General features: G+C 38.9%; 2 protein-coding genes across 2 annotated transcripts in view; one reads left to right on the top strand and one right to left on the bottom strand.

The window, feature by feature from the left end:
* Nucleotides 1-1,301: 1,301 nt before the first annotated feature.
* Nucleotides 1,302-18,906, bottom strand: aqp9b (aquaporin 9b). The gene is made up of 6 exons (XM_085401659.1): nucleotides 16,505-18,906; nucleotides 15,658-15,784; nucleotides 11,934-12,071; nucleotides 11,595-11,713; nucleotides 10,227-10,444; nucleotides 1,302-2,370 (listed from the first exon to the last, which is right to left on the bottom strand). The coding sequence occupies exons 1-6, from the start codon at nucleotides 16,604-16,606 to the stop codon at nucleotides 2,208-2,210; spliced, it is 867 nt and encodes a 288-aa protein (XP_085257785.1). The 5' UTR covers nucleotides 16,607-18,906; the 3' UTR covers nucleotides 1,302-2,207.
* A 1,400-nt stretch (nucleotides 18,907-20,306) lies between these two features.
* The window catches only part of aldh1a2 (aldehyde dehydrogenase 1 family, member A2), a 28,463-nt gene continuing 25,734 nt past the window's right edge, over nucleotides 20,307-23,035 (top strand). The window contains exon 1 of the mRNA XM_085401653.1: nucleotides 20,307-20,527. Coding sequence (XP_085257779.1) covers nucleotides 20,411-20,527 — 117 coding nt within the window. The 5' untranslated portion in view covers nucleotides 20,307-20,410. The remainder of the gene's footprint in view (nucleotides 20,528-23,035) is intronic.

Below are 23,035 nucleotides of genomic sequence, written 5' to 3'. Positions count from 1 at the left end.
CACTTTCTATACCTGTTCTGAACAGCAGCTATATTTAAAGCTGAGGTTTGTTTAATACATGATGTCGCCTGACACACTTTCAGACAGCAAACTTGATGACCCTGCTCTTTGCCAAGGATTGTGTACATCCATGCCTTCTTCACGTGTGTGCACACAGTTTTAGCAGGCAAGGACTGCCTTTGTGATGGTACTTTAAAAATTTACATACAGATGAGGGAAACATGGTGACAGCATAAAGACTGACGGGGAATCAAAGCTGCCATAAACACTTAATCTAGATCACAGCATGCAGCAGGCTCGGGTAGTGAGAGGCTGCTTTCTGAGGAAAAACCACTGATAAGCAAAACACTTTGCATCCATTCTTCATGAAGCTGTTTAAGCTTCACAACCTGTCTTCACTGATTCGTTTTAAATGCTGCTTATCAGTTTACTACATTGATACAGTGACACGTGTTAAAGAAGAAAATGTGTCACACATTACAAGTACATGTGATTTCAAACAGCTCTAACATAGAAGTATTAGAAAAATAAACAATGAAATATAATCTCACTAATGAACAGTTGCATACATACAGTTAACAGTGCAGCGTTTAATGGACCAGTTCATGCATGGTGCACAGACAAACATCAGAGATTATGTCATCATTATTTCCTGTTTCACAAAACAAACAACTTTTAAGTGCTTTGAGTGCTTTTATATCACTAAACCACTGCGTTGCTGTAAAATGACACTCAGCATAGTAATTATGTGAGAACGGCTATTTTTCTTCAACTGACAGCCAATATCAGCATCCATGCATTAGCAGAGATTATATGCTTCCTGTTTTCTGACAGCAGTGCCTATTCTGAGTGATCCAATCTTCAAGGCTGTGTTTAACGTCATGTTATGCTGAAAAACAGCCTTATGAAGACCAAACAGGTGATGTGATTGGTTTAATTTATTTGTTTGTTTGTCTGGCTTTTTTCTTTACTGCACATATGGCTCAGCCCATCTAAGCAGTGATTCACATATAGATGAGGCATGTCAAACGCATTATACATGGTGGGCCACATGCAGCCCACGTTGATCTTATGTAGTGAAAATGAAACCTGTCGCCTTTCTTTGCTTGCTGGGCTGATTCTGGCCCCCGGGCCTTATGTTTGACACCCCTGTTTTAGAGTATATGAAGATGTAAATTAGATTCTTCAAGGCTGCAAGATCGGGCAAAATTGGACATTTCAAATCATGTCTTAAACAAATACGTATCAAGAGTAAATAGTGCAGATAAGATAATCTCAAAATATCACAAACTAATCTGAATCAAGAGGCTCAATGATTGTGTGCTTTGGAGGGAATTTTCAGCCTTTATTACACATTTCCCACATTAGCTGCGAGAAGGTTTTAATGTAAACAGTTACAGTCAGTGTTTGCATACTGCCTGTGGTACAGTGACACTACCGCTACAAAGAACATGAAGGAATTCAGTGACATGTGCTACATTCTTTGCAGAGAAGAAAAGTTTATGCGAGCATACATAAATGAAAATATAAACTTATACCAGTATCGTCATTTTAAGGCTCGACTTTCTACATATACACGTTAAAAAAACAAAACGACAACAGCAAGATGCAGCAATCGTACATTTTTACATGCACGCAAAGGATGGTGTGACACAGAGCGAAGACACTCAACGATACCAATTAATGCCACTACCTAAACATATCATAAATTGCTACCTTTCAGCAGTTTTCAAATACATGCTGTATATTTAATGCCCACTTGTTTGACAGAAGCACATAAAAAAACAATATTGTTCAGAAACTTGGCAAATATTTCTAACAGGAGAAGATGTCCCAGTTAGGAAATAGGAGATTAAAAATACTGCATAGCTACTGATTAATGCAGAAAAAACACTTTATATAAGGTTTTATTATTATGATACTAAAGAGAATATATTTTTTGTATAGTTGATATATTATTTTAGTCAAATTTGATATATAAAAGAGCCCCTGGAAGATAAACCCTGATACCTGAAGTCGTATAGACTTTTAAAAAAGAGAGACTTTAAAGGCTTCATAAAATATTCATGTGTATATAAATAAATGACTATAAAATGTTCCATTCACGTACATGCTTCATGCAACTATTCACTGTAAATATACTCAGATATTTTTTTATAGTAGAAATAGATTTCAGTTTTCATGCTAACACCTGTTTTTTTTTAGTATTAAGTCATAGTTACGATCTCATATTTGTCCTGGACATTGTTCTCCTCTTGTTTTTCAGGTTCAGGGTGGTGCAGCTCAATGAAGATAAGGTAAACACCTGCTCCCACTGCGCCACCCACCATGGGCCCTACCACAGGAATCCACCACCAGCAGCCTCCAGCTCTGCAGACAGGGGACATATGCAGAGATTATGATGTCACAAAAACACAGCCCCAAACGTATCTGGTCTTATTAAGGATTTAAAAATAAAAATTTGCTTATTGCGCAGTCCTAAAAAACAAACAAACTAGGATCATGAAGTAAAAAGTTTACCATATAGAGAGAGGCTGATGTTAGATTCATGCCGAGGAATCACTAACAAGAGTGAAATTCTAATATTTTTATTTAGACTCTAATAAACGGGATAATCATTAAGACAGACAGCTGACGGAAATGTCTTGTTAGGATTTTAAAAAACACTGCTCGACATAGCCATCGTCACATCAGGAATAAACAAAGTTATGACCTGATACAAAAATTTTGTTTTTTACAACTCTGACTTCACTTTGAGTTTCAAAGGTTGGTGCCAGTAGAGTATGAGTTACTTCATGGCTAGGTTTGTAGAGTGTGTTGGACAAACAATATGACTAACATTATTGTTAATTATACCTGTAGACTGCCCAAGAAACCTGAGTGCCAGTTTTGAGTTAAATTCTAGTGGTTTTTGTTTTTCAAATTAATGTTACTTAGCCCTAACTAGCAGATATCTCATTCTGTGAAATGCAACTAGCTAGCATTATCTGATAACTTAGATGTAGCTTCTGGGTCCGAAAACAGGAACCAGTACCCTAAACTTGCATTCCTTTTAATGGCCATCAGGGGGCGAAAGCTATGTTTGCAGAATGACTCACAGTCCAATAGATGTCTCTCTACTGGGACCACAGTAAATACTGTTAAGGTTCAAAATTGAGGAAGGAGAGTACAAACCACCCATGGTCCAGAAGGTCTTGGTCAAACAATGATTTTAATGAATACACACGTGTGGGAAGAACACTCTGTACGCCGACAGCAAGTGATCTCCGACTTCCTCAAAGCATACACAGATTTTATACCGTCAGGGCTTGTTTACTGACGCCCCTTCATGCGTCACAGATACATTTTATACATAGATCAGATCAACACCACAATGACTTTTAACCCAGAAGATCATCTTCTATTTTCATGGCTGGTACTTTCCGTTCTTGTCTTAAAGTGAATTGTTCCTCTTTCTTGCCGAGACATGACTAATCTCTCCTCTAAATAAATCTAACTCATGTGTGTGTGTCACGACCTCACATGCTCTTTCTCAATTCACCTGTTGCACTTCTGACCTTTCACCAGACCAGAGGCTCACTGAGACTATATGTATGTCTTCTACTAAATAAATGTTTTAACCAAGAACTTCTACTAAAACCTTAATATAAAATGACCTGATATAAGTGTTTTGTAAGCATGTATTGCAATTCCTTCTATGGCTCCAAGTCACTTGCACAATAGATTGTCCGGACATCGCGCCGAACAAAGCTTCCAACCCCCAATTAATTGACCGAGCTCCAACTCTTTAATAAGCACAGATATGCATTGTGTATAAAATAGTCATAACTGCACCTGAAATACAAGGTCAACATAATAACTGTATGCATAACATCTTAAGGCCTTCTTAAAGCTATCTGTTACATTGTTAAAGCCTCGTCTTAGCCTGCTGCTCAAAATAACTTCCTGCTTCTGCAAACTCTCTGCAAGCCTGTTTCCTGTCAGCCTGTGACTTTTAGCCTTTCTGAAAGACACACACTGTTCAACCCCTGGATGCAATATAAACTCCAGATTATATTATTAATGCAATGGTAATAATGATGATTATTTAACAATAGCAGTAAAATAATTTCCCTGCTCCACAATACTTTACTGTTGAGTTTATGGTCTTTGGAAGTATTTTCTGGTTATACTGTATAAAGCATTGAGTCCATTTTGTAATGTTTTATAACTTTAAGTTTCAGAAAGGAGGATTATCCAGGAAATATTCATTAGCTGGCAACTTAACAACTAATGAGCCAAAAACAAGTCAGCAGCTAATAAGCATATGGCTTCAAAGTCAGACATACCCCTTATTGTCTCATCTCAAAATGGCTCAAAATGGGACTTCATCAGCTCTGTCCATCTTTTACATACAGTCTGTGGCTAAAACCTGAAGAGTCCGTCTCCGTCCTAAGATAATTAAACCTACCTACCACCACCTTCAATGCTCAGTAGGTAACATGTTTTATCCCATTTTATTGATCTAAGGATTTGCAGGTTTATTGGTGATATTGTGGCCGATTAATCTGTCCACATCACAGTGGGTTCATGGATGATACTGCTATGCTAATATAAGCAATTATGGTGTAACTAGCTACTAGGATTGTCTTTATTTCAGACATAGATGGTGTTTATTACTTGCCTTTGGCTGATGAGTCTCTTGTGTTTGTCCATCTCGCACTGACACATGCTGACACATGTGAGATGGTTTTTTTTGTTGTTGTTTTAACATTTTGAGTTAAAAAAAAAAACCCCAAATGGATCAGATGGGAATGAAGATTATAGTCATAATGCCTCAGATAGGCAGATATGCTAGCTATATTTTTGAATCAAAATTGCAACTTGGATGTTGTTTTAAATGCTATAAAAAATAAAAGACTGCAAACATGGCACAAATGCAGCACAATTAATGTTGTATTATTTTTTTTTCTTTTGTATGATCTCTAATTTTATTAATTAATTAGGTAGGTTAATTAGTAGGTTTAAAAGACATATTGTGAACTGCTTCACTAGTCTCTTTGTTTATGTTAGTATCCTCCTACCGGAGACAAGTTATCCCAGATTACAATAAAGACTAAGAAGCTCTGTTTGTTGGACCAGCTGCTTGTGTCCTCATTTTCACTCTGCCCCCCCCCCGCAAAGACTCTTTTACTTAGAAGAGGGAGTTAGAGTCTTGTGGGTTAATGTAGCAATAGGTGAAAGGGCTTCAATTAAAAGAGCAGGCCTGAAAGTAAACAAGGTCCAGCAGACATTCAGGAAGTAGACTTGAGGAGAGAGGCACCCGGATTATAGACTTTAATCTATGGCCACGGCTAAGATGATCAGGCTGGGAGGCAGACACTCAGTGGGTCACATTGACACCATCAAATGCAAATAGTGAGCGAGAAAAGAAACGGAATATCAGGAAATCCTCAGCCCGACTTCCATTTTTTCTTTTGTTTTACTACATGTTGTCTTTTGTTGCATTTTTTTTCCAACAATATCTTTTTTTTTTTTTTTTTTACATTTTAATGACTTACAAACAGTCCAACATTCTAAATACTACATGAACATACACTCCTCTCAGACAGCAAAAAGAAAACAAAAAAGTCATCAGATTTATCACTCCGTTAAAGGCCTAAATTTATCATTATCCCAAATCAAATGTCATTGCCCTCAGTCCTCGTCCTCCTCAGATAATACAAATCCTTCTACAAAATTCACAAATGGTCTCCACACCTTCTCAAAAACATCCAATTTCCTTTTCAGTATACATGTTATCCGCTCCAATGGCAAAGCCACCATCATTTGTTTTATCCACTGTGTGATACTCGGTTCCCTTGTTCTTTTCCATTTTAGTGCGATTAATCTTTTTGCTTGTAACAAACCCATATCAATAAACATTCTGTCACTTTTTGTGTACTTCATGTTTTCCGGGTACAATCCCAAAATAAGGAAGCCAGGATCCAAAACAACCTCTTTGGATAATATTTGTTTCATAGTTTGTGTTACTGCAACCCAAAAAGAGCCTATCTTCCTGCAATCCCAAATACAATGCCAAAAGTTACCTTTATCTTCATTACATTTATTACAAGTGTCTGGAATATTAGAGTTGTACTTATTTCATTTTTCCGGAGTAACATATATTCGCATTAACCATTTGTATTGCAACAACCTTAGTCTAGAATTAATAGTTTGTTTATGAGCTTTTGCGCAAACCAATGCACATTGTTCCATGGATATGTCCTTCTTTAAATCATTTTTCCAGGCGTTCAACCTTCCCAAAGAATTGTCAGATGTTTTGGACCTAATCTTTTGTTGCATTTTTAATCAGATTTACCACAGTGATGCGAACCTCTTCAGTGCATTTCTACCCAGCGAGAAAAGAAACGGAATGTCAGGAAATCCTCAGCCCGACTTCCATTTTTTCTTTTGTTTTGTTGCATTTTTAATCAGATTTACCACAGTGATACAAACCTCTTAAGTGCATTTCTACCCATTAGTATAGAAACATTGCTACACATGAGATATTTACGGCTGTAGTGCAGTAACAGATAACACCAGAACATTTATATTTCTCAGGCTTGTTGAAAAAAAAAAATCCAAGTCTGCATTTATATGCCCTATATTATTCAGAGAGCACCTGGGTCTTAGTTTGTGCTCAGACACTTTCAGGTCCAGGGGTTAAAGAGATTGGATCAGGGCACAGCCAATGATGATCGGACGCTGAGGGCAAATCCACAAACAAACAGCACAAACGCTTTGTCTTCAGGCAAACTGTACTATTAAACTGTGTTATGTTGCCAACCCAAAATAAACATTTTGAGTTAAAACCCAGCTGGATCAGATGGGAATGAAGATTATAGGCCTAATGCCTCAGAAAACTGCCATCAGTTCTGAGGGGTACTTTTACGAAAGCTTTAGTTTTGATTTGGTACAAAGAATTTGCTTTGGGCAGAGAAACCCAGAGGATACTGTCTTCATAAAAGGGAAACCTGAGGGAGAATGAAGCAACAACTGGAAAAACTAAACATGACCTGGAATATCTGGAAGCTTGAATCCTACAGGAGTTAGTTAAAAAGCCCAACACTGTATATTTGCCAGCAATTGATGAGATCAGCTCCTGAAAATTCTAATACTTCAGCGTTCAACAGCTGATGTGGTTTTCTAATATCACAAAGATTCTGGGGAGAGATCTTCTAAATTAAGAATAAGAATCTGATTCAACACTCGGAGACTGAGATGAGCCATCAGAGGAGTGTTTTCTAACTCTGTTAGGACCAGAAGTCTAAGTGAAGACGGTGTAAATGATAGTCTGTTCAGTGATACTACTTCTTGGGGTCTCTGTCCAATATTTTCACTACAGACATTACCGATTTGTGAATAGTTGGTCAGACAGCTGACACAAAGTTCACTGTTATAAAGCATTCAGGTAATTTACATGTAGCCAGACAGTTCTGTTTGCACTCCAGTCAAAGTCCAAAGTGAAAGTGAGACATGGAGACACACTGAACCCACGTATGTTTGCAACATACTGGAAAAATATAAAAGGTACACTTTGATGACACAGCATCATTTTGATGGTGGTTTGGAGTGGTCAGTACTTCTTGATCTTTCTAAGATTAGTAAGTGGTTAATTTAGGAATCCACATACATATTTATGTGGTCTGAAGGGTGCTAAATACAAAAAAACTGTCTCAATTTCCCAAATTTCCAGATAATTTTTGGTTCCAAGAAGCAAAACATTTCACAGAAATGTCACAACACCTGGATTCTGCAGGTTTCTCTAAACTGTTAGGGTTTCTGTCAACTCTAAATTGCCTGTTTGTCATGGTCCTGGGTCGTGTGACCCAGTGTGTTATGCTTAACCTATTTTGATGTTTATTGTTTGCTTAGGTTCTTTAAGGTAGTCCAGTCCTTTTTGTAATTATGTTACCCTTGCATTACGTCTCCCTTGCCCTTCGTGTGTTTATGTCTGTGTGTCTTGTACTGTCAAGTTCATGCTGTCAGTTATGTCACCTCCCCCTGTACTACGTCTCCCCGGTTCATGTCTCATGTTTCCTGTTTTACTTTGAAGGCCTGCATTCACTGTCTGTGTATTCAGCTCACTCCTCCTGTCCTGTCGTTAAGTTCATGTGTGTCAGCTGCGTTCCCATGTGTGGCCACTTCCCCTGATCATCCCTCATGTGTATTTAGTCTCTGTGTTTCTTACAGTCTGTGTCGCGTCGTCTGTGTTCCCACCCTCCGTGTTTCCATGCCTGGTCTGTTGTCTTCCAAGCCATAGCCTCACCATAGTTTGTTCCCAGTTTAGGTTTTTGTTTAGCCACGCCATCCCTGCTGTATTTGCACACCTTGTTTTCAGCCATAATAAAGGCTCGCCTTCTGTTAAAGCTCACTCCTGTCTGTTCACTTGTGTACGCACCTGGGTCAATTACACGCATTCTCCACTCGGTCCGTCACAGCGGACCGTGACACTGTTGTTTTTCTGTGTCTCTATGTCACGAGTGTGTACCCTGTCAGATGCGGGGAGCTCTGTGTGCAACCTTCATGACCCTTTAAATCACTTCTTAGAGGGAGGAGAGAAATTTTACAGAACATTGCACTGTTGTTAAAAATTCTTTGTTCGAACATTTACATATAGAAAGTATTAAAGCACAACTTTTTTCTTTTTTTCTAATTGCACTGATAACACCCCGCCTGAAACCAGTGGGATGCACCTGACAGTTACAGCTGAGTTTAATATCATCTTCCACATAGAAACGTGTCCTGAGCTCCTGACTGAGTCTTCATTGAGTCAGGACTGACTCACATGGGTAAGAGGGAGTGGGAGCAAAGTTGTCATGCTCTGAGAGTTCAGGATACTTAACGGGTTGGCCTAAATACTGCGTGAGACACCTGCTGGTATTTCAGGATAAATCCACCAGTTTGTTGCGACTGGGGCACAAACAGTCCTAAACTTTAGTTTTAAAATCAGGGAAGTATGAAGTGAAATGTTGTCTGTGCTAAACACAGAGATCGATGATGTATGATTTTCTCCATTCCTCAGTTTTTCCATAAACTTACTTAGAGAATGGATGTGTAACCTCCTTACATTTGCAACGTTTTGCTCTTTGATTATTTTTCTTCATTCTTTATTTTATATACAGATCTTTTAGGTTTACTGGAGGATTTGCTTGGGTTATTAGGGTGTTGGATTGTTAGACGGTGCTTTAGCTTGGCTTGCTTAAAACCGAAGAGAGATCTGTCAATAAAGCCAAAATCAACATATAAATCAACATCATCGTGTCACAGCTTCAAAAATGTTTCCATCCTGCCAATGACGCTATCTTCCCAGAGCATAGCCAACAGTTTGACGATTAGCCGTTTTCGTGGCGATGATTAATTGAACGCTTTTGTAGCAACTTTGAAATAATATTTCTCAACTTGTTAGAATTTCCTTTGGCTCACAGATAGCATGAGGGAATCGGGGTCAAAATGATGTATTTGTTTTTTATAAGGGGTGTTAAATATATTTTTAAGTTAGTGGAGATTAATCAAAGAACCCCACTTTAACTACTGCATATACCGATGGACAGATGGACTTACATGAATGCACATGTGACAGTTAGTTTTCATCTTTTATAGCAGCTGTTACTAGTGATTTAAAATACCCCAAAAAGTGCCATTAATGTAGTAAGATAAGATAAGATAAGATGAGATAAGATAAGATAAGATAAGATAAGATAAGATAAATAGATGCAGCATAACCTAACACTAATAATACTATGCAAAAAATAGACAAAAAATATGTAAGTGTATATTATAATATACATAGTGCAGTGGTTGAGTGTTAATAACAGCAGGTATTGAGTACTGCACACTACATGTGTAGACAAAATAACCCTTTTTGTGATCTTCCAAATCTGATTAAAACCTTTTTGTGGAAAAACACAAAACAGGACCAGCTGAAGGTAAAAAGGAATAAAACTGAGGAACATCCAGTTGTTTCATTTCAGTAACAAAGCGCTGAATATTTTATATCTATCTGCATTGGATTGCCCTCTGCTCCTCGCTCTCATTGAAATATTAATTCAGTTGTCACAGGAGTGAAGATGGTGCAAATGCTGCTCATCATGTGCAATAAGAACAGAAACTCAATAAATGAAATTCTTCCCAAAGTCTCAATAAAATGCACTTAACAGTCGATAACAACCACCTTTTGTTTAAATATCAGACAGCTAAGTTACCTGAAAACTTCCATGCCCCATCCAGCCAAAGCTGTGAAGAAACGGGGGCCAAGGTCTCGAGCCGGGTTGATTGGATAGCCACAGTTCAGACTCATGGACACTCCAATGCCTGCGATGATCAGGCCAATACTCAGAGGCTCCATGCCCTTTGGAGCGCCGATATTCTTCCTGTCAGTGATAGCCAGGATGCATATGACCAGTGCAGCGGTTGCAATTACCTTAAACAATAAAAAATAAGGCAGTTAGCACAACTCTGAACATATTTGCTATAGTTGCTGCTGCAGCTGCTGCAGTGTTTGAAGGACTTCACTGTACATTAAATATATTCCATAATGAGATAATAACAGGAATATTATTTGATGATTATTTGATGTTAGTTTATTTAATATCATGTTTATCAACAATATAAGCATATTATGACACACTTATTGTTAAAACATCTCTAAAACAGTGAACATGTCAGTTAATTTGGAAATGTTATTATACTTTTGCATACCCATGTTACAGTAGTGTTTGTGCTGTTGGCAAACTGACATACTGTATCTCATTTAGAAAATAATAAGTAGGGTTGGTGGGTCTTTTTTTTACTCCAGATTATCTTTAACCATGTCATGTCTTTTTTGGGCGCACTGCAATGATGAGGTTCTCCTCTATCACATAAATGCCATTGTTAGGTGGTTGCCAGGCAACATGATGGCATCATGATATATGATAGTATTCAAATTTTAAACTAAATGAACATAACTGCTGTGAAATTTTGTATACAGTGTTACAGGCCTGGATAATTTGCTTGGGGTTGCTTGGCAACATGATGGTGATGATGATGTCATGTCTGATATAGATAAGAACCTTCAGCCGCCTGAAATGTACCTTTGTATCCCTGATCATGGAGGAGGAGTTTGCGGACAAAAAGGTTTGGTGTATTATAATAAAATGTCTTATATATAATTTTTTCTTTTTTGGATTATTAATTTTATATAAAAGAAATTAATATTTTGTAGGGTTATAATTCACATTGATTCAATAACATGTTTTGTTTTGTCTTTTTAGGCTTATCAGGCCATTTATATAGCTTGTAAAGGTCTATCAAATGTTATGCTTTTACTAAAAGGGTAAGTCTGGCCAAGCTCTTTTACCTCAATTATATATCTAAAGCTCAATGTATTACGGTAGGTTTCATAAACACACATGATTTGAAAATATATTTGCTTTCTGCTCTTACTTGTGTATGCATGTAGTCCCAAACTCAGGGCACTTCTACTTCTACATCCACAATATACTGTGATCAACTGACAAAAATATGTAAAGGAGTGTAAAAGTCATTAAGATCTAAATTACAAAATATAAGTGACAGGTCTAAAGGCCCACCTGATCACCAAGCCCGTTTAGGACAGACAGATGTTTTGAAGGATAGCTTGCAAATATGGTGGCTGTGGCATTTTCACCTGTAACAATAAATTCTCCTTTGGTAAAGTCCATCAAAGCATCTGCAAAAGAAATGTTTATAAAATTACTGCCATGAAGCTCATCTAATATTTAAAAAAGAATTCAGGCATTAAAACAGTATCAACTATAATAATGAGAAGCATCATTGTTTCGGCTCTTTAACATGTACATCTGGTTTGTGATTATTGTTATTGTTGGATGGTTATTCCGGGTTTCCTCAGAAAAATCCTGCCTTTTGGTACTGGCGAAATTTACACCCACCATAATACAATCCATAGACGGCACATGATCCAACAAAAGCCCCCAGGAATTGTGCTGCCACGTATATGGGGAACTTCTTTAGAGGCAGCTTCCCCAGGATCAGCATGGCCAGAGAGACTGCCGGGTTCACATGGGCTCCTGGAACAATGCAACAATGCATTAGGAACATAGCATTGCAGCATTTACAAGTCAAAGATGAGAAACAATAGTAATCAACAATGATTTTATGACACAAAAAAGCTTTGGCAAAAATTAAGACCTGTTTTCTATGATGAATGATGGCCACACAGTTCTCAAAGCCCTATAACCTCAAACACTGAGTTTATCACTCTGAATACTTTGCATTGAGCATGAGACTCTTATATTATTAAGCCAACAGACTTAATAAACTGATCCGTAAGGCCAGCAATGTTGTGGGGATGGAGCTGGACTCCCTCAAGGTGGTGTCGGAGAGGCGGATGCTGTCCAAGATAAAGACAATGTTGGATAACACCTCCCACCCACTCCATGACATGTTGGTCAGTCACAGGAGCTCGTTCAGTGAGAGACTGAGATTACCGAAAAGCACCACTGAACGACACAGGAAATCATTCCTGCCTGTGGCCATCTCCCTGTACAACGCATCCACTTAACACACTGTTTGCTGCTACAACTACACATGTTTCTTTTCCAAATATTTATTTATAAGTGACTTATGTATGTATGTATGTATGTATATATATGTATATATTGTACTATTCTTAGTTAGCGTATTGTCTGTCTTGTCTTAATGTTGGTTTAAAATGGAGCACTGTAACAAAAAATAATTTCCCCCAGGGATCAATAAAGTATTCTGATTCTGATTCTGATTCTGATATTACACCTAGGCTCACTGTAAGGCTGTTTTTTTAAAAAATAATCAAAGAAGATCCAGCATGGCTACAGACGTCATTAACTTCTTTATTCCATAGTCTTCTTCCTTGTTAAGCTACATCAGGCCTTTCTCCCCTCCCCCACATCATGAAATATTCCCCTAGACCTGCAAACAAACTTAGATTTGTGAAATTGACGGAGTTACCCTTTAAACGATAATTATCAAATGTTGATTGACAAATTAATTGACTAACCATTTAAGCTCTAAATCAGATGTCAAACATCTGAGACCAAAGAGGAGGACTTGGCCAGGCATTTAAAAGTCTCTTATGTCTTACCAGATGAGGTGAAACCAGTGTGCAGTAGATTAAAACACTTAGTGACGTCCTGTCTGATCATTTCATGCTTGTGATCAAACCCTCTGCTAACAATCTTCAGGATACTTTCAAACAAAGGGCACCGGGTTTGTGTGCCTTCAGAGTCAATACTTTTTCTTCTGCATTGTCCTGAAGAGGCGTGTTTGAACACATTCCAGCCAATTGTTATTGGGCTGTGATGGCAGTGTGGGGTCATTTATTTAACACTCTGGGTTCTTGGCTTTGACCTAGATGTGGTAACACCACTGGGGGTATCGGCCATGCGCCCATTGTTAATCTCCCCATCCTGTTCACAAACACAGACCACGACAACCAGCCAGACCTGCCTGTCTGAATTGCATCTGACATAATCTGCCTGAATCTGCTTAAGGCACACGTAGGCTGCGGGTCATTAGAGTGACCATGATGTGTCACACTTACCGTATACTGTCATCTAAAATCTCAGACTACAAAGTGAAAACAATTGTGTTTTCTTCTCCTATGGAGCCTCCCTGCCAGGGGAGCCTAGAAAGCCAGGCTTGCCACACCTGACTCCCCTCCTCTCCAGAGACCCATGCCCCAGTAAAGCTCATTAGTCCAATACCTATGATCATCTTCAGAGATGTCGTTGGACAGAAGATTCCCACTGAGCCGTGGACCCCAGGGCTGAATGGCTCAGTCATGCAGCAAAAGCTCTTCATATATTAACCTTGCTGTCCTCAAGTTTTTCAGCGACTCTTCTGAAGCTTTAAACTATTCTTATTAATCATGTCGCGCAAGTAAAACTGAACCATGAGTCTCAGTGCTCACAGCAATCATCCCTAACAGCAAAAAAAAAAAAAAAAAAAAAGGAATGGAAATAGGTGGAAAAAAGTAAAGAAAAGGCAGGAAAAATTCAACCACATTATGGGTGTTGAGCTTGCGTAGTTAACCAAATACTAAGACCTTTAACGAAGTACAGCCTACATGACATTAATATTTATATATATATATATTTATATTTATAAATTCTTTTAATGTCGCAGGCCACATACAACATACATGGGATCTTAAGTGGGCCATATTGGACCAGTAAAACTATGTGATAAGTGTGTGAAATTACAGACAAACTTCTGGTTGTTCATTACTCAGACTGTCCTGTAATTATGAAATATAAAGTTTTTAATTCACTGAAAATTTCAATGTTTTGTTTGCTTTTGTAACTGTGAAGTCACTGTAAAGTAAAACCAAGCAAACAAAAAATCAGTTTTTATGGCAGATGGTGAAAAAACATGTACTTTTTAATCATTTGATTGTTTAACCATAAATTGCTTTGGTTCGGGCCAGATTGGAGTCTTTGCTGGGCCGATTCTGGCCCCCAGGCCGTATGTTTGGCTTCCTTGATTTAGCGTAAATTGGATATTTCAGTCTTTGATTCTTAAAAAATAATAATAATTTTTAAAAAATGAATTCACTTATTATACTATGTTTGTTTGTTTTTTGTTTTTAAAAACCCAAATTTTATTTATGAAACTCTGTCTTCTCCAAAGCCAAAAACAAACTCTGAAGCCTGCAAAGAATTGCACACGTAACCCTCATGAAACAGCAAATATTCACTTTTAAACAAAGGTGCTGGTAAGCTCATGTTACCACTGAACTTGCCGCTTCCCCTTACTTCAGATACATTAAACTTTTCTTTTCAGCGGTGACTAAGCCTTCAGATGCCACAGCATTTATATAATCTCTTATTTCAGCCTTGAAGCTTTTTCCCCTTCAAATACTGATGAAATGTCCATACATCTCATGGAGTCTGCACAATGCAACCCTTGACACACTGGATACTGTAATCACTGATTAATGGACGCTCACTTTGGCTCAGACAGCCTGTGAGAAGCACCGTGACATTTAACAACTATCCCCTTCTATCCCTGTCATTGCTGGCAAAGCCGAGCAGGGTCTGCTTAATCCTCAAGGAATGCACCCGATAAAGTCCCATTGGTGCAAAATTTCCAGACTTAGACCATTCAGACTACTATTAAACAGAAATGTAGCCCATTAGAGAGGATAATTAAATAATGGCAGTAATTTAGTGTCACAAGGATCATAAAAATATAAACTTTACATTAAGACCTGTGTGTTATCATTTAAACACAGAGAAAAGTCATCTGGAGCAGAGTGACCTTCATTACCAGCCTAGTTTTGTTTTCCAGGGTGAATTATTAAGTAACGTTAAGTATTTTATATAAGAAAACAACTGAATTAGTGAGGGAAAACAATGTGACAACAAATTGAAACTAGCATTTTTATCATGTGCCTGCAGGTAGACCCTAAACACATAGTTATTACACAATTATGTGTCTGTATTGTGGGAATGTGTCCTTTCCTTTGTTACTTTTGTTACTTTTAAACTCAGTATTTTGGCTGTTTTTAACATTTGAGTGACCAAAACAATCGATTCATCTGCTAACAATCTGATATTCAAATTGTTAGTTGTTTAAAAAAAGGGGCGACATAATTAACGCGAGGGGAACTTTTACCTGACACTCCCCCTGCAATATAGACGGCCATCATGACTCCAAGAGTGAAACCAATGTGGACGCTCAATATGTCACCGAGACCTGCTCTGCTCAGGACCATCTGGGCCACCGAACCACATCCAAAGAGCTGGAACACAAACAAGAACAGAAACGTAAACAGCAGAGGCAGAGAGGCTCACTGTGTTTAATTTAATTGGTCCAATTATACCCACCATTAACACTAGCCCCCTTTGACCACCATCTGCAGCAATTAGTACAATTTGTAGCTGGAAACAGTAATGAGTCCCCCACTTAATTAGGTAAAGGGTGTGGGTGATTTAAAGGCAAATAAAAAAGGAAACTGTTGATGGTGTGTCACAGGCTTTGGAGGTCGGGGTGGACAGGTGGATAGAGGAACATAACTGTAAAGCAGGCCACCGCTTGAATGAATGAAAACACCAGGGTGGGAAATAAACACACTTCCTATTCCTGCTATAATTTAAGTCCATGTTCAGCCCCCCCCCCCCCCCCCCCCCCCCCCACATGTGACATAAGAATTATGATGAAATAACATATTTGCAAATTTTCAAAATTTGTAGAGCGGGATGCCTTTGCTTGCCTGAAGAGAAACATTCCCTAAATCAGAAACATTTTGTTGTGATTTTTACAGTCTGTCAGCAGCAAATCAAAGCTGAGCACATGAAAGACAAAGATATTTTCAAGATATATAGTCTGTTAATAGACTCATGACAGACAGCAGTTACAGTCCCTGGAGACCCAGTTTGACACCTTATTATCATAGGCTGCTGGCTCGCAGCTTTAAAGCGTCTATTTAAGCTGGATGACAGGTGCAGAGGGAGGTACTCACTATCAGGAAAAATATCCCCAGAAACTCCGCCAGGAACTCCTTAAAGATGTCTCGCCTCAGGCCAAGTTTCTCCTTCATCTTCCTCCTGTATTCGTTTTCCATTTTCCCCTGCGGCTTCCTTCTTGATGTCTTCCTTGTGACACAACAAACAGCTAACAGCTCTGATGGAGTCTCCGTGAAACACTGGCGGTGTAGGTTGTCGCCTCCCACTCGGTGCGCTCGGACCGCGCAGGCTGACAGCGATGTTAAGCTTTCTCAATCCGTTTCCCTTGGTGACCACAAGAGGTCTACTTCTACTTCAACAGGGTTTTTTTTTTCAGCTGCTTTCACTGAATTTTCAAATCTCACTTGAAGTTGTAAAAACAAAAAATGAAATGCTTCCTGTGCACAACACCAAGAGCACCAGCGCACATTTTTTAACACAGCTAAGCCAATGTGACATCACCTGCCTACCACCTGAACGGTTACTAAATTGTAATGGGCTAGTTTTACAGCACAAAATATGCTGGGGTTATTTATTGTGCAAGTCACCACGACGGCCGAAATCTGTCGATCCTGCAGGTGTAAGTCACACGAGAATGTGGATTGTAAAACAAATTTAGCCACGGCGAGAGGAGGTCAGGCACAACGATGCACGGGCGTGCAGACGATGGTTGCAACATGCAAGCCAGTTATTCCCAAGTTACGCTGCAAAGGGATGCAATAAGTGCAAGAATTTCTAGAAAAAGGAGCGACATGATGAGATTCCCAGCAACATTTTGTTGCTATATGCACACGCAGGCCAATGCTTTCTTTCTACCACACGTTTTTGGGCACTGACGGTCTGTGTGTTTTGTTCAGTGCTGGGTACAAATGTATTTGTTCTTTATATTTTCCCCTTGTTTTTGCTCAATATTGTATGTGTTACGTGATCATCGCAGGGCAGTTGATTTCCCCTCACGTGTTAGCGCTCTTTTGCTTTACAAGTTATAGGTTGAACCATGTGCTCAGCATCGGAATTAAACACACAACAGCGGCCAGTTATCTTTCCTCTTAGAGATTTAGAACCACAGCACATCCAGTGTCAGTGAAAACATGTCGGGCCACTTTTCAGAAATTATCATAAGTCACTTGTAGCACATTCAGTGACGCAAATTATGAATTTTGGCACAAAGAGTCTGAGCCAGTTACGGCATTTTGCAGCTTAAATAAAGATTTCTACTGCATGTATAGACGGTACTAAGCAACTGATCTTATGTGAAGAGAACTTTAAAGTTTTAATTTGAAATATACAAAAGGCAAAAAATGCTAAATATGCTCCTCAAATAACATAACATTTTATACTTAAGTTCCATGGGAAATGTGACCTAAAAGCACACATATTTTACTTTACACCCATACAATTTCAAAGGTGCAACAGTTCTAAAAAAATCTCTTATTTTAATGAGCTCTAGCTGAGGGATTTACTTATAAGTACATTTAAATATAACCCTATAAAACGGATTTTTCTATTGGGCGTTTAGAGGATTTTTTAAAAGCCCAAACAGACTAGTTTTATTTATTTTATTTTTTTTGAAAGACTTTCGGGTCTGAAGTTACATTTAAAAAACATTATGTGTGTGTATTTTAACAGAACGTGATAGGAATTACAGGCTTCTCTATTTGGTGCTCGAGCAGCCGCCTTACATCAACATATGTTAAACCTTTAAATAACAAGCAGCTTTGTCTCGGTTTAAACCATAAAATCAAATTATTTATGCAAAGTAGACGAACTAGTGCACATGGGGAGTTAGAGTTAAGATATTTACAAATGTGTGCGCCATCAAATAACCAAATAAAACTGAGAATAGTTTAAAAATTAAAATATTAAAAAATATGTTTAATCTACCGAGTATAAGAGGTTAACCTCGGTTAAGGGTTGAACAGATTATCTTCAGCCTCGTTTCTTGATTTAATGCGTCGTATTATTACGCTTGTTTTGTTTTTGTTTTTTTACATTTTTAATCTCACTTATGGGAAAAAAATTGAGTCCATAAAAAAATTTGGTTGATTTTGTGAATAAAATATTTCGTAACTTTCAGAGGTCTTCACCACCATCCATTAGTCGCGTATTTACTCTCTGTAATTCGTTTGGGGGGCAACTGGGAGCGATGCTGGTTCATTTCGGGGGACACTCACCTCTGTTTTCTCTCTGAAATGCTTTCCCACTCACCTTCTTTCAGCCTTCCTTCAGGAGGGTTTGCGCTCCTTGCACTCATCCTGGGCTTTCGGTCATGCCTCCATTTGTTATCGTTTCGTGTTCCCATCACTTCAGCTTATCGAGTCGCTCTCTCCAATTATTCAGACTCATGTAAACGTGTGTGACCCTGCAGAGTCCTGGGCTCTCTCCGTCCAACAGAGGGAGCTCCATGAAAACATTTGAAGTGTTGAAGTGGCGGCTACACGTTTGTCACACCGTCTCCCCGGTATGCCTTATCTTCCGTTCACTGCGCTCTGTGAAAAGGTGAGACGACAGGCTGAGAATGGGATGTTTTGGCTCCATTAATCAATGTCACAGTTTCGGAGCCGTCCTCTTTGATGTGAAACAGACACTTGGAGAGTGTCGCCCATGCTGTGAGAAAAAGAGTGATGTGCTGATGGAGAAAAAGCATCCTGCGGGGATTTGCAAATTATGGACCTACATCTGTCTCAAACTCCTTTGTGCTGTCAAGAGGCCCGCGTTATGAAATCTGAAATTCACGCCTCTTCAGTAAGCCCTGCTAGATACACTTTCTCCCCCCACGCCGTTTCTTCACATTTCCGCCAAACTTAATGAGCAGATAATCGTAAATAAGCACCTCATTCACCCACAAACTGCTGAGTGAGTGACGTCACATTTAAGTATGACGGTCTATTTGTTGTGGATGTGTTAATACGCGTGGATTTTCTTTAAATCCTTTAGTTTTCCCAGATAGGGCCTCTTTCGGCTAATTGGAGGATGTATATTGGCCGGTTTTGAAGGAGGCGCTGGAAGGAATTATCACCTACAGGACAAATCTGTGCCAACAATACCCCGCACGCAGGAACAATTGCTCCAGTGCGCATTTGCATGACATCTCAGGCCGTGGGGAGGTTGTGTTAGGCAAATAGGACTACATGGTGACTGTGAGGCGAAAGGTGGTGCGACACTTTAATGTCACTTAGGAAAAGGTTAATGACGGTGTAAGTGTGAGGTTATGGTGTGCTTTATGTATGAGGGGTTGTTTTGTTGACTGTGGGATCCGAGAGACAGAGTTAACTTTTAATCTGAGCCGAAGCAAGGCGCTTAAAGGGCTCAGAAAGACCGATATTTGCACATTTACAACTGCAAGACAACAGGGCAAACTCCGTTTGCGGCGAAGGAGCAAGCGATAAGCTCCAGAAACTAATGGACCCTGTTGCGAGACTGGTTTACCCAACAAATATGTTGGCTATTACGCTTTAGTAACTCTCTGTTTCCCTGAAGGGCCCATTTATATTAACTATATAAACTTGGCATAGCTTTTACATGCTGAATTGTTATTACCATTGAGTAATACTACACTTGTGACTATCATAACAATCCATTTCAGACTTTCTCGAGTATGAGCGTGGTCTATTTGTACATGTAACAGGATGAATTAGTGTAGAAAAGCGTCAGCTGTTGGTGAGTGAGAACACTGGAAACTGAGTGCACCGGGAGTGTGAGGTGGGTGGGGTGGATGTGTTCCTCCTCCTTAACACGTATGGCTTTATGTAAATGCTTGAATTTATTTTTCAAAAGGACAGCCCTTTTCTTTACCCAATGAAAATGAACCGCTGCTGACACCTGGCTATAAACCCAGGAAGGAGTCCAAAATCTCAATCAGAACTGTGCTGAAAAAACCCAGAGAGGCGCAGGCAGGCAAGACGAGCGCAGAGACGGCCGCGATGACTTCCAGTAAGATCGAGATCCCGGGAGAGGTGAAGAGCGACCCCGCTGCTCTCATGGCATCGCTCCAGCTGATGCCCTCACCGGTGCCCAACCCGGAGATCAAGTATACCAAGGTCTGTGTCTCTCCACAAACCGCCGCCGACCGAGCAGAGTTTATTTTACGCGTAACGACTCACAGCCTGTACGCGCAGATCTTAAACCTAAACTTGGAAATCTTTAGAAGTAAAGCGAGTTTGTGAGTCAGCAGCTGGAGCTTCAGTGTCAGAGCGTGTGGCTGAAAGCAGACTAGAGGTGATGAAAAATGATCCAGCAGAACTTTAGAGCTTTAAACCTGGCGCGCTGCAACTTTTAATTAGATTGTTTTTCCGCTCGCACGCGCTCAGAGATGATCATTAAATCTTAAACAATCCGTGCGCGACTCACTGAAGCGGTGACGAGCGTGTGGCTGATAAAACACGTTTGATTAATATTTTTAGATTGTTGTGTTCTCTAGATAGGCCCATCGCTTCGTGCATTTTGAAACACAACTGGTTTCCTAACACAGTTCAGCCTTTTTGTTCTTAAAAAAAATTAAACATGGTTAATTGGCCTGGTTTTGCTTGTAGTTAAAAGTGCGCATGGTGCACAACGGCTATGATTTTAAGTAGACGCCAACAACGTATTAACAAAGGGCGTGTCATAGTTTGACCGTGTTTTAAGAAGTGCACCACATGCTAAACTTTTACAACACTGAGTCACGTGGCCAATTTTTTCCGCCGTTTTAATGTAGTTTTTATATTTATTCCATCTGGAATACATTATCCCTAATATCACAGGCCAACCTCATTCCAGGTTACAGCGTGGGAAAACAATTTATAAAATATACTTTAAAGGGGTATAAAATAATGATACTGGGAGACTTGAACCATGTATTGAACCACTGGTTTTTATTTAGTCTATTTTTATTTTCCTTCCTATGTGTTCTCGTCATATTCACTGAGTCGATTTACTGTTATTATTACGGCCCAGGATCATATTAGGCATCAGCTAAAAAGAAAAAAAAAACCCGCAACCAAAATAGTTTCTACCTGATCTTTAAGCATTTTTCTATTAATGACATGAGTGATGGCAGCACACTCAGGTCAAATGTTTCCGTTTCTTTTATCTAAGAACAACATATTTAGTGAGGAAATAGTTTAGAATTAAAATTTATTTAAAATATATTTTCTATTGTTCTTTCCTTTTTCTTTTCTTTCTTTTTAAAGATATATATATATATATATATATATATATATATATATATATATATATATATATATATATATATATATATATATATATATATATATATATATATATATATATATATGGTGAACTGCTTAATCCTGCTTGAATAAATAGATGTCTCTTAAAAAAACAAAACAAAAAAACATTAATTAATCGGATGATGTCACTTTAAGCCTCTGGGCTTTGAAAGTGAGTCTTCACCCACCACAAGTGATGAGTCACATGAAAAACTGGCATGATATGAGTTGTTTTGATTTGGTTTGATGTCTAGACTATCTTCATTCTTTCAGTTTTATTTTTTATTCATGCTTATGTTGCTGCACTTTTAGGTAAATTCACAGTATCAGTAGCAGAGGTTTGATCATCAGTCTGAGCAGCCTGATTGTGTCTTGCTGCACTTTGTCGCTACTAAAACAGTCTTTTAGCTGCAGAATAAGTGTTTTTATGATTGTAAGATTAAAGGGCATCTCGTGCAGAGGACAGGCTGATGATAATGTGGTGGAAGTTCATTTGCTTTTATAATTGCTCTGCGTTAACACATACCTCAGTGTTTTAAGTGCAAAGGGCACACTACTGCTGCCCTGTAAAGACAATGGTGTGTGTTGTCCTGCTAAAAGCTTTTCATTCCCTCTCAGTGCAGAATGTTAGTTAAAGGAGTGGAAACAACAGTGTACAGGAGGAAATTTAGGAAGCGACTTGGTGAATTAACCCCCAGGAATTTGGATCATCCAGTCCCTGATGGTTTGGTGGACATAGGGGGCAGAAGGGCCCTGATTTATGGGCACCCCTGGCGTGGACTCTCCTCACACCCTGTTCCTGTTCTCCTCCCTGCTGACTGCAAAGGAATCAGCCCACATTGTTCACTGATGCAGTCCTTTTCCCTCAAATATGATTTTTAAACACATTTTCTGCAACATAAAGGCATCTGAAACTTTTTCCAACTTAATGAGAATTCAAAAACTTTAATCAAACTTTGATCGCAGTGACTTTTCTTTGCTTTGCAATGCAAAGATCAGATGACTCCGGAAGCAGAGATATGCTGATCCATTATCGTGCTTCAACAGATCTATAACAGGGAAGCATTTGATTAAAACAAAAGGGATAGTTCAGCCAAGGTTTGCCCCTTGTCCTTTTCACCAAGTCACAAACCACTCACAGTGAAATTGTGTGATCGTATCAAGATATCTTCCTGCTTGGATGCAAATCATATTAAAGTGGCATTTATAGTTTTTTAATACCTTCAGGAGACTTTGTAGTTTTAATAAATACTCTAAAACCTTGAAAAGAAAGCATACCCCCTCCCATCCTCTACCCCCACATTTCTATTATTAAAAGGATCCAACAGCTGGGTTACA

The sequence above is a fragment of the Rhamphochromis longiceps genome, linkage group LG1, assembly GCF_057381845.1.
Source record: "Rhamphochromis longiceps isolate RC_006_pf linkage group LG1, R_longiceps_female_GT1.1, whole genome shotgun sequence".
In the NCBI taxonomy this organism is placed as follows: domain Eukaryota; kingdom Metazoa; phylum Chordata; class Actinopteri; order Cichliformes; family Cichlidae; genus Rhamphochromis; species Rhamphochromis longiceps.
This window is presented reverse-complemented; position numbering and strand designations above follow the sequence as displayed.